The sequence below is a fragment of the Crocodylus porosus genome, unplaced genomic scaffold, assembly GCF_001723895.1.
Source record: "Crocodylus porosus isolate Cpor-Errol unplaced genomic scaffold, CroPor_comp1, whole genome shotgun sequence".
In the NCBI taxonomy this organism is placed as follows: domain Eukaryota; kingdom Metazoa; phylum Chordata; order Crocodylia; family Crocodylidae; genus Crocodylus; species Crocodylus porosus.
In genome coordinates, this window is record NW_017728947.1 from 51,200,524 (window position 1) to 51,213,285 (window position 12,762).

Here is a 12,762-nt window from a genome sequence, read left to right on the forward strand (position 1 = left end):
ATGTTTTTGAGGGGAGGGTTATGCTGGCTGCATCTCTCCTCTTGAATACTACGTGCAGCTGTGAATGCATGTGTTCCCTCTTCTTCATAAATATATGACCCTAAAGACAGTGAGCCTTTATTACTATCTGCAGCAAGGAACATACCACACTATGCTCTACCTGACACAGCTGCAGTTCTTCCACATCTGTTTTACAATAACTCATTCAGCATCCAGAATCCCTGTTTCACATTAGCTTAGTGACAAGGAAGAGCACAGGGGCAACGAGAGCAAAAATAAAAGGGAGTGAAACGCATATACACACGTCCTATGGCTTATTCTTCCCAATGATTATTATAATTTAATTTATGTTGTGGTAGCACTTACAGAGCCCTAGCCTCATTGTGTTAGTAATTATACAAACTTAACAGTGCACGATTCCACACACACAACAGCGGCCTTGCCTCTTCCTAGCAAAGACTTAACAGCACCACTATAGTGATGCTTCAGATTGCTAACACCTACAAGTGCTAACTGCTGCCCACTTGTCCTTCTATAACATTATGAATGGAAGACAAGATTAATGGGCAGAGGTTGATGCAGCTCCTGTTCATTTCAATAAGAGTTGTACCCATTTACAGCAAGGGAAAATTTGGCGTGTATGCATTTTTTGTAAGTAAAATAAGATGCAATGGACATGAGCAAATTTCCCAAAGGAAAGGAAGAAGGTGGGCAGACAAGCAGAGGCCTAAATGCCAGTACTGTGTGTGCACTAGACTTCAGCTGATCCACGACACACAGAGAGAAAGAAACAAATGCCTACCAGGCTTAATTTCCAGCAGCTTCAGCCTGGAATCCTCTGGAGGGTGTAGGCGTCTCTTTTTGCGCCAGCAGCGAGCAGGATACGTGTACAGCTGACCCGGAGCCAGGCCTGAAGGGTTAAAAGCAAAAAATAATCAGTCCTGTCTGGGTTTGCAAATCCCCACTCTTCTCTCTGGCATCTTTGCTTTTTCCATTCCCACTACCCCCTTCTGTAGAGCTCAATCCTGCATCGTGCAAAGCAGCTCCGGCAACCAAAGACAATAAGCACTCCGGCTGCTACTCAGCACCTTCTGGAATCAGGCTGACAGAAAATCCACATCTCACAAAAACGCTTCACCCTGTGCAGTTGTTCACTGTAACCAGAGCTGCATGGAAATTATTTGCGATCTCTCCAGGATAAATGGAATTTCATTCTCTCCAAAGTGGCTCAGGGGCAAATACAACCTTCTCCTCCACCCTAGGTACAGAGGCCCCTTTGGGAGAGAAAGGATGCACAAAGCACAGGAAACTGGTACAAGAGTAGAGGGGGCAGTTCAGGGAGCACATTGTCCCCTGAGTAGGACTGAGCCTAGGTCTCTGGGATTTGGCCCAATGGGGCATGAGAAGGCACTGACAAGGCCAGGAATTTCCTCCTGCTCTGTCCCCAGGTCTCTGGATTTTGGTTAAAAACAGATTCTTTTCTGCCCTTATTCGCTGTCCCACACACAAACTTCTCATGAGTGAAAAGATCTAGCAGCAACATTTAAACCACAGCAATCACACCTGGCTGCTTCCCGCCTGTACCTCTGCTGCCCTGAATCACATGCCATACAGCCCTTAGGAAACACTCAAGCTACACTTTGCTTTGTTCCTCCTTCACAACATAGACGGGCATCACCAGTACATCAGAACTACTGAATATCTAGCACCCAGTGCTGAGAAGCATCTTCAACTCCCACTGAAGCCAGTGACAAATAAAAGCACCCAGGACCTAGAAGAGTCAGGCCTGTAAAAAGAGAACCCTTCCCAATGCCCCCTCCTCTCTCCTCCCCTCCCAACACTGATTCTGGATTTGTTCTTTTGTTCCTCTTGCTGTCGCTGTGGCAACATGGAGGGGCTAAAGGGTAATGTCACAGTCCCCAGCCTTGCTGTCCTTCAGAGCAAGGAAATGGAAATGTTTCATCCAAAACAATATAAAAGATAGGACACAGGTGGTTTTAGCATCTTAGCCACAAATGGTGACCATGAGGAGCTTGACAATATGAAGCCCGTGTCAATAATGCATAACATCACGAATGTATGGAGATGCCTGGGGAGTGGCGGGGCACGAACCAGCCTCACACACTCAGGAATATTTACCAGGCCAGAAATAAAATCAACTTCCCAAACCAGATCATGATGACAAAAAAACCTGATATCCTGCTTACTTGTAAAAAAAAACAAATTACCCACCCAAAGGAAGGGGCAAATCAAATGTTGCAAGTGTGGCCTCAACTTTCGGTCTGAAATATCTTAAGTGCCAAAGAACATAGGTTCAAGCCCCCAACAGGCTCACCCCACTCCTCTGGCTCTTGAGCACCAGGTAATTTACTGCATGGCTGCAGGGTGTAAGAGGTTCCTGTCTGCCCTGCATAGATATTAAGCATCCCTTGATACTGTCTGTAAAAATGGAGACTGACTCTGGTGGCCCTAGCAACAATTTCCCTTCCCTGCTGGGCAGTGTGACGGTTGTTACATGTTACAGCCTACCCCATAAAATGATGCATTTCAGTGACACTGCTAGTCTGTAGGTGGCTTTTAAATATAACAACCTTATGAATACATAACACTTATACATCGCTTGATACAAACGTTCAAGATGGTGTGCAAACATTAACCAATATAAACAATTGCTATTATAGTGGTGCAAATTGTGTCTCGCTCTGACTTTGGTCACTGAAGGGAAGGAGCAGCATGCAAGGAGCCTCACCCTTCCACAGATGTAACCTGTGCAAGAGCCATTCACAGCTTAGCATGATGCGGGATTGCTCTCACATACACCAGAATGAGTAGGAGGAGTTCAGGCTCTTTGCCCTGGCCCCTTGAGATGTGTCATGTGGCTGAAACAAGGAACAGAACACCTGGACCTTGGTCCACTGTACTGCTTTTGTTATTTTCTTTCAGTGAGACCTGAAAAGCTCCAATGCAATTCTTTTGCATTCTCTCACACATCAGCATTTCTAGGCTCCAGCCAAGGATGGTGAAGCACCCAACATGCGGAAAGCCCAACTAAAAGCAATGCAGGAATGCCTCTTCTCTGGGAATCACCAGCCCAATCCCAACACCAGGTGGACTCCAGCAGGCCTCCAAATGGACCCTCCCTGATTCTCTTAAGGTGAGTCCTCTACTAGTAGACACCTGCAAAGCCTTCTCAGCAGCCAGCCACTAAATTTGGAACAAAACACAACCTTTTATTTGTATCAAATAAACCAATGTAATACAACCTGCATGGAAAAGAATGTTCCCTCTCCCTCTTCCCATGTGTTAATGTGGAAGTGAGGTATGGGAGAATGGCCTCCCAACAGCCTTCCCCATGCCCATGGTAGCATGTGTACACTTCTTGCTCTCCTTAGTCTTTGCACTCTCGTGCCTTATAGGGCAACCACAGAAGGTTCCAACCATTTGCTTACAGAGGAAATAGCAGGACCTACAGTGAGTTATGTTGTTTATCTCATTAGCGGAGGAGAGTCATAACTCAAAGCTTGTGTGAAAGGCTGGGGAACGAGGGGAAAAAGGGGGAGTTATGTGCAGCATGGTGTAAAATTAACCCTGCGCTGTTTGTCATGAGAGGCAGCCTTCTAATTCCTTTAAGAAAGAGAACTGTAAGAAAACAAGTTTATGCACCAGGATCCTGACTCTGCTCCCTCTATTAAACCTTGAACTTGTGAAAAGAGGTTCTTTATCTTTTCTTTTGTCTTGCCCAAACAGTCCTTCAGGGTATGGACAGAGGAAAGTAAATACAACAGAAGCACATAAAAACTGAACATCTGTCTAGCCAGTGGAGAATTTTCATTGGGTTCAGGAGTACACTGTGTGGCTTGAAAACACCTACACTTATACTACTATGTCCCATCACAACAGAGCTACAAGAGATGAATGACTCAGAGATGCCCAAAGGGGTATGAAATGAGATAAAAGAAATTAAGCAGCCAAATGGTTATGGGGGGAAAAGGGCTACTTCTTTTTCTCTAAATTATTTTAATTTAAAATAAAAAGGTCTCTGACTTGGTAGCTGATGCAGACATAGGGTGTTTGATCTGTTTTACATTCTTGTTAAAGCATGCGCTACCTTTTAACTGGTCCTCACCACAGCCCAGCAAGAAAAGGAACGGTTGTTGTCCCCATTTTACAGATTCACAAACTTAAGGGGTAACTGGGGCCAAAGTATAAATAAGACAGCTAGGTTTGCCTATGTTAGCACAGTAAGTAACAGAGCTAGGAAACAGAACCAGATCTCCTGGATCTTATTCATGTGTGAAACATTAGCCAGCAATTCCTCCCATAAACACAGATGTCTTTGTATGTCCTGTATAAGACTTGCCTGGTAGCATATGCCTGGTAGGTCCTCCCAGAACATAGCTTGTATATCTACTGAATGACTACCTGCTTATGACTGAGTTCAAATGGATAAAGATAGCAGCACCTCACTCATAACCAGATGCTGCAAAAACAGAAATTCCTTGGGTAAAATTATTTTCAAAATAAGGGGAAAAATGTTAGTTTTGCCAAAGAATAAACCCTCTGGAATAGGGAATTTCCAGATGAAACAAAAACCAACTGTGCCCATGAGAGATCTTATGAGACTTCTTGTAAATGAAGGTTTAATTCTAGTCTCAGGAAAGTCTCAAGCCATGTGACTATGTTGTGACACACCACATTCTTCCAGCACTTCCAATAGCACAAGAGAGTCCTTAGTATTTGTTCAAAACTACTGGCTAGTGATGCTCTGCATTGTTACAGCAGTTACTGAATCCTACACCAGGAATGGCAGTGTTCTGCATGTCAGTAGTGGGTGATGTGATACCCTATAGATAGATCCCCTTACTCACTTCAGAGGGATTCTGTAAGGTCTGACTAGTTAGGGCCTAATCCTACTCTAACTGCTAGTATGCATGATGGGTACACAGTGCAAGAAACCTTGCATTATTAAAAGGCCAATGAAAATCCTGGTCTTTCCACCTAACAGCATGAAAGGAGTACTTTCTCAGTAGGTATCTGGGAGAAGCCATACCTCAGAGAGGTCAGTCACACTATCCCACACCTCTGGAATGGGTGATGGAGACTGCTGATATCCATTTATAAGGATACAATGTGTGAGTCTGCACACAGACATATGAGTTCCATGAAGACCCTCAGCCAACCCCAACACATTTTTCCCTGTGCTATATTGGGGGAAAAATAATTTGGCAGAGATCAACGTGTCAAACAATCTATCCTCCCAACAAATAAAGGGCCTTTAATCTGCCAGAATTCCCATTGATTTCACTGGGAATTTTGTCTAAGTGAGACCCTCAGGGTTTGAGCCAGCTGCCTCCACAGGATTTCAAGCTGCATCACAAACATTAATGTGTTAGATCCTGATCCATGGGCTGCTGAAATAATGCATCTTTCCATTGACTTCAATGCACTTTCAATCAGGCCTTTAGTCCTCAACATTTATGTAAAGATACAGCTATCATCTTCTTTGTACAGATGGGGAAACTGAGACACAGGCCGTCTGCACAACAGGAACTGCTGCTGCTTTAGCTATGGCAGCCACACTACCATGGTGGGTCTCCCTAGTGTGAACACAGTTCTGGCAGCAGCAAGATACTGCTGCTCCCCCAAACATCAGAAGCTCTGCTGCCAGAGCTGTACACATGTTGGGGGTTCAGCATCAGCTACAGAGTGTGATCTAGCCAACAGAACTCTTCTGCAAAACAGTCTGGTAAAGAGAGATAACCAAGACAGAACTGAAACTAGGACTGAGATTTGTATCCTGATCCCCTGCTCCAATCAGTGGAACAATGTAAATTTTAAAAGATAATATCTCCTCAATGTTATATTTCCTGTTGAACAATAAAGCTCTTCATTCTCAATATCCCAGCAGTAATAGAAGAAACTGTCTCCACCTCTTATAAGAATATTTCCAGTGCTCTCTAGAGTAGAGGTTCTTCTGTTTTTCCATGGACTCAAATCAATAGGAATAAAATAGATATGATGATGCAGCTTTAGAATCTTTCACATCAAACAATCACATCTATTGATAGAGAGAAAGAATAATTAGGATCCACTCTCTCTAGTTACCAAGGGGAATCCCCTTAGGTAGGGAGGTTTAGCCAGTTTCTCCTGCATGTGGCCCTTAACAGTTTGAGTTTCTAGTAATTAAACCCCACGAGGGATAAATGGCCTACTATCTGCACATGCATGCACACACAGAATGTGCCTACCTGGTCCCCGGTGCCTCTTCTCCATCCAAATATAGCAATTGTTCTGAGCCACCCCAGTCTGCGAATCCAGGAAGGGAAGGCGGACACTGCGCTCAGCACAGAGCCGGGAGTTGTAGCTGCGGCAGTGTTCGATGGCTTCTTTGTAGAACTGGTCCCCGAGTCTGACAAAGGAGGAGAGAGCAGAGAATAAGAGAGATTTGTCTGACCTCCCTGAAAATGGCAAGGAAAGAAGGGGACAGAGGGTAGGTTTAAAAATGAATCAATAGCTAAATTTGTGCTAATTCATGTATTCACCCCAAATATGTGAATTAACCTGAATAGCTTTCTGGCAGAGGGCATTCCTGAAGCATACGATGTGCAAAGAGTCATGAAAAGAGTAAACATTTGGGGAACGAGACACTTATCAGTCAAGAAACGAGATGACTCTGGGTAATGGAAGACAAAGTACTTTATTTCTAGCACGGCCAGTCCAGAGAGAAAACCAATAGTTTTGTTTCTAATGTTATAGCAACCTCCAATGTGCTTTGAACAACTGGGAAACTTTAAAAAAGCTGTCCTATTTTAAAAGCACTCTACTCAAGCTTCCAGGCAGGGCACACACTGAACATCTGGAGATGTGTATCCCCTGAACAAGGGTGACTGTCTGTGGTCCTTGTCAGGGTCAAGAGAATGAAAGAGTTAAGTATTACCATACACTAAGAGTATGGATTGTTAGCCCATAGTTTGTAATGTGTTTTGGGGGTCCTTCATATAGAATTATATAAAAGAAACAAATTCATACATCCATAAGGGCACAGGGTTATCACTGCAGAGGTCAGGGTGGAAAGCTTTCCCCTTCTCAGCTTTCCACATTTGGAAAGTCCCACAAGGTTTCTTTCATGAGTTTTCCATCAAGTCATTCCACTACCCATCAGATCATTCCCCAGTCCATCACCAAACACCCCTGTCCATGGAACAAGCCCCAGTGGTGGGGCCCCAACATCCACCATCGTCCTAGTACCCTCTGGAACTTCTTCCTCAGCAAGGCGCTAGCAACTGACTCTTAGCGTTTTCCCTAAGTGAGGGAAGAGAAGAAAGAGAGATTCCCACCGCACAAAAGGCCTTCACACAAGAGTTAATACAGCCTCAGGACTTCATCAGCTTTTCTGAAGATTGCCCAGTTGTTTCCTGCAGCAGACAATGTGGATGGCAAATGTGATCTCTCACTGCCCCATCCTCCTCCACTGACCACTAGCCTTAGACTCAGCACCTGGGGTGGCCCCTTCCTCGCTGAGCTAAAGGAGAAGGGCATCTGCATAGTGTCAGTAAGGGTGCTATGGATGTAGAGACCATGCAGGGCAAAGATCTACATACAGAGAGAGTTCTTTGTACACAGAACCCAAAGAGACAAATCCCAGGCCCCTTTTTCCAGAAGGGAAGGGAAGAGAAGCAAAGAAAAGTTGCATGGCCTGTTAAGAAGAAGACTGACTGAGAAGACATGAAAGCTTACTAAAAGCTGTAATTAAAGTTGGCTTGCTTGTACACTTCTGTAATCAATGTTAGCAACCAGGAGACTCAAACTGATCAAAAATTAACAGTTCTTACAAATGCCTGAGAGCCAGAAGTACTACGTGAAATTCCTTCCCATATTAAACCAGGGATGCTCAGTAAAACTAAGGACTTTATAGGAAAAAGAATACAAGCTGGATAAAAACAAGCTGTCACCCATTGCATAGGTTCTCTTTGTGCTAAGAATTCCTCCCAACAATGAAATATGAGGATTACCAGCCATTCTGTATTAACAAAAACTCAAAAGAATAAACTACAGCAACCAGGATAGGAGCCCTAGCTGGAGACTAATTCAGTTTCCATCCTGCTGCAAGACTAAAATTAATTGTAAATCTTTGAATGTTAAATATTTGGCCTAAAGTGACACTGTCAAGTGTGCAAGTGTTGTTCCTATGGAGGAAGAAAAGGTTTTCCAAAATCCAATGCATTTAATGATTAGTAAAAGCTGACAGGCTAGTGGGTCAAATTCATCCTTTGTGTAATTCTGCTGAGAGCGATGTTTATTTGGGGGATAGATTTTTAATCTAAGGTTTTTTAAATGTGAGCTTCCCCCCTGTAAAACAAAGTTTCTTTTACATACATGTCCAAATACCTCTGAACTGTAGGAAAGTTTGCCTCCTAATTTGAACTTTGCAGTTGGATCCTTCATAATGAGACAAAACAAAAACCCTAAATTTTGAACTACTCAGACTCTTGAGAAGTTGGGACTTGCATATTTGGACTCTAAGGATTTGGTCCAACTCTAGTTCTGAAGACTAAGAATGAACAGAATAAAATAAGCTTGAAAAATAAAGCCACATTTTATAATGTCAGTTGCACCTTACAAAAAACAGCTTGATCTATGACCTTTTTGTTTTGCTCTGCGGTTTTGTTTTTGCTTGTCTGCTTGTTAATTTTTACATTGGTCTTCACAGAAATTACAACAAGAGAGAATTTGGCCCATTCTGAATTGTCAGTATTTTTTTAAAAGAAGCTCAATTTGAAGCAGTGTGTGTGTTTTCTTTAAATACAAACATCATCCCCAGTGCTATAAGACTGACTATGGCAGCTCGTGCAGAAAAGAGAGAAAAGAATGCTATTAGAAGTTCATGACTGCATTACTGTAGGGACCAGACATGCAGAAGTGAAACATAACTTCTGTCCCAAAGAATAAAAGTTCTAAATAGACAAAACAAAAGGTGTGAAGGGAAATCAGGAGTCAAAGAGAATTAAGTAAAGCTTTGGAAGACCAATCTATTTTCACTGACCAAGTTCCATGAAGAACAAGTAACCAAACGCAAGTTATAGTGAAAAGTGAATTTGATTGTAAACATTATTTCTAGTTCAATCATCTGGTATTACATATTTTTACAACTAGTTTCCCTAATCTGTGCTTATATATCTGCTTCTCATTCCTATAAACACTGATTGTAGAGAATGTGGAAAAAAATTGTATTGTTAGCATCTTCTTTCTTATTATTCCCTATTTAGGGGTTGGCAACTTACATACATTTGACACAGATATCTGTTCACATCTACTGAGTGAACTTTATACTCTGGCTCTCCAAGTCTGACACCCTTGGTTCAAAACTATAGTTTTCCTTCTTCTAAGTGAGTTGCCTGGGAAATTTCTAAATTATTTTTTAATTAAAAGTATGCATGGCTCAGTTTCCCTATACACTATCATATTGGCTAGGGACAGTAATTCAAAAAGCCTCAGCCTGAATTGATTCAATCTTTGAAAGTCAGTCTAACCTGGCAAGGCTGAACCAGTTTGCAAGTGCACAGACATTCCCTCTGGACTGAGAAAATGTAGACACATCCCTGCAGTGGCTCAGGCTAGAAGCTGGAGGGCACTAGGGCAAGCCCTCCCTTCCCTTCCATAGTGCTGAGCTGAGGGGGGGCATGGCCAGGCCTCAGCAGGATGCTCCAATTAGGGAGCACCACCCCCGCCCCCTTTTCTGCTCCTGACCAGCCAAAGAGCCAGCAAGGAGTTGATACTACAGTGTTTAGCACCCCATCAAAAAAACAAAAGCCTCTCTCATTAGTTTAAATTCTTCTTAAACAGCTTTTTTCAAGGAAGGGGAAAAAGGACATTACCAGCTGACCTGTTGATTAGCTCCAAAAAGCTCTAAGCAGACACTGTCCTGTCTGCCTTACACAGACACCTCTAAGCATTAGCTAGCATAGCACATACTGGCTATGGTCCATGCTCTGGGAAAGGAGAGAGCAGGAAACCCTGCCTGAGTAGGGAGTGGTGGCGGGGGGGGTGGGAATCAGGGGGAAGCCAAGCAGATGCTGCTGAACCTACAGTCCCTGCCAGAGCTCCGGCTAGGGAGCAGAGGGGTGGGGCCAGCCCTGCTCTGGAGCAGACAGCCCAGTCCAGGGCTGCAAAGCATCTGGGATGCTGGGGGACTCTGGTTTAAGTTAAACCAGGAAGACCTACTAGGACTGCACAGGTTTATTACTTCTCTAGGACAAGGAATGAAAGATGGGGGTTGGTCACACAGACATTTGGGAAAGAACTATCAAGAATTGCCACCATGTAAAGGAGTTACTTTAGAAATTCAATGGAAGAGCAGCTATTGACCATCCACTTTTCAGAACTAACTGGTGAAGGGAAGCAAAACATGTTTAAAATACTATGACTAGGCCTAGAAAGGATAAACTGAGGAGGCAGGACACTCTGGAAACAACTTTGTGATTGATGGTCAGTTCCAGGAGGCAGATGGAGTCCTTGCCACTAGTGGCTAGACACGCAGGTAATGCTGACAACATGGGCACTTAGATTGCCTATACACGAACACAAAGGCTGCTCCAATGCACTGGAATTCCAGCATGTCAGAGTATGGCAATTACTACACTCCAGCAGCCTCATGAGTCTCATGTATCAGCATCCTCATACTTAAAAGTGCTGGCAGGCATGCTTTATCTAAAGCTCATCAAACGAGCTTTAGTTCAAGTGCCCCTGCCACCATTTTTAAGATCAGGGATGCTAATACACAAGACATCACAGCACTTTAATTAGAGTGGCTCTCAAAGCCACTCTAATTAAAGTGCTGCCCCCCCCTCCCCCCCACAAGAACCTGTAAAAGTGCCATGTATAAGCTTTGCTTTTCCATCCTAACCTAAGGAGCCTACAATACTGCATTCCAGTTGACTAATACAAGTTGTTTTATTAAAAAAATCCTGTCTCATGTCTTTGCAAACTCCTGTTGGCTGTATAGTTTCCAAGAGGGATACGTCTCTTTGAGTTCAAGTTTCTTTGGATTTACTGAAAGATCCACAGCAAGAGACAGTAATACTAAAAGCCAGGACTCATGTCAGGACAACAGGAAGTACAGGTTTCCCTCCAGCAAAAAGCAGAGCTCTTCAGCCTAGTGTTAAAATTGACACTCCTGCAGGGACTGTAAAAAAGTTGGGGACATAATACACCCCATGCACCTATGACACTGATACACTGGTACAATTATACTGAGCTCAGCAAAGTGTCACTGGCATGAAACCATGTGGAGGATCAGGCCCCTGACCTCTGTTAGGTTAATGTCCTTTTAAATGTTGACCAATGAAGATACACTACTCATCTTTAACAGCCTGTCTAATTTCTGTTGAGGTCAATGGATCATAATTCTTCCTTCCTCTCAACCTTTAAACTATCCTTCAGGGTAAATTGTTACTTCACACAACACCTATGACAATAAACCCCTTTCTAGGGGTTTACTGAAAACTTAATACAAATAGGCTAGTGTTGAAGAGAGAAACCTCACTCCCCAGCTGCACTGAACCACTTCACATCCCTAAAGTTTCCTCTTGTTGACAGGCATTGCTACAGTGGCATTACACCACCTCACTCAAAGCTACCTTCATATAAGGGAAACTACTGAAAATCCAGTGCACTTTGATGCTCTACAATTGCTACAACAGTTGCAAATTGGGCATAATATATAGCATCTTTCAGTACTTAGCTTAGAATCCAAGGAAAGATAATACCTATTAAAAACACACAACCAGCCAAACTCAGCATGGATCACACTCACTCTTTACCTCCAGGAACTCTATGCCTTCAAAAGCAAGCCTTTAAAGGGCAGATGTTAGGTTCTTGCCAGATTCAAGACATTTCCATACTCAAAACTGGATTTTATCTAGGTTTCAAAGGTCAGGGCCTTCTCTAATACAGCATCATTTCCCTCTAAGGTAGCACTCATTACAAACAACAGAAGTGTTGGGGTGAAAACAGAGAAACATTATTAACCACCTTGCATAACAAAGAAGCCATCTCTCCCTGGAGTCCGCTAATGCCTGTAGCTGAGTTTAAATGCAGAAGTCACTGTCACTCCTACCTCCCACCCACTCACCCCCCATGATCACTAGAATTCTTAGTGAGGTTTTATTTACTCCATTTTGGGGCAGTAAAGAGGGCAACTCAGAAAGATGTAAAACTTGAAACTGGTCTCAAGGACCCAAACTTCACACCAGGAGACCAGCTAACTGACATCCAATTCCAAACCTTGGCAAAATTTGGGAAAGGAGGAGGGTGGCAAATCAGGTCTAGTAACAGATGCTCTCAGCAAATTATCTGGCTCCTACCAGCCCAGCTGCAGCGCAGGATGCAGAAAAGAAACAGCAATTTTATGTAGAGCCTTTTCAGAGGCAAAGGTTAATCAATCAGGCTATTACTCAATCTATCCGCTAACTTTGACATGGCTGATCACAAGGTACTGCTGACTCAATTATAGGTTTAGGCAAACACAGAGAATTTCACTAAGCTGGCTGCAATCATTCCTGTCCAGCAGATCCCAAGAGACACATGATGAGCAGCTGTTCCTCTTCTCCACGAGCCCTGGTATGCAAAGTTCCATGGAGCTTGGACCTGTCAACGCTTCCAATTAATTATGCAAAAGTTTTAGATACTGTGAGGTGACCTGGGCTGTTATACCAACTGTATATTGATGACACACAGCTTTATACATCCTTTTTTTTTTTTTTT

General features: G+C 43.3%; 1 protein-coding gene across 13 annotated transcripts in view; it reads right to left on the reverse strand.

Annotated features, from left to right (window-relative positions):
* Positions 1-12,762, reverse strand: part of DPF3 (double PHD fingers 3) — a 210,376-nt gene that overhangs the window by 133,675 nt on the left and 63,939 nt on the right. For all 13 annotated transcript variants that reach the window (XR_002103955.1, XR_002103951.1, XR_002103954.1 and 10 more), the window contains exons 2-3: positions 6,249-6,409; positions 803-910 (exon numbers count right to left, since the gene is read on the reverse strand). Coding sequence is in view for 3 of the 13 variants with exons in the window: in XM_019551349.1 (XP_019406894.1) it covers positions 803-910; positions 6,249-6,273 (133 nt within the window). In the remaining 10 variants the exon portion in view is untranslated. The remainder of the gene's footprint in view (positions 1-802; positions 911-6,248; positions 6,410-12,762) is intronic.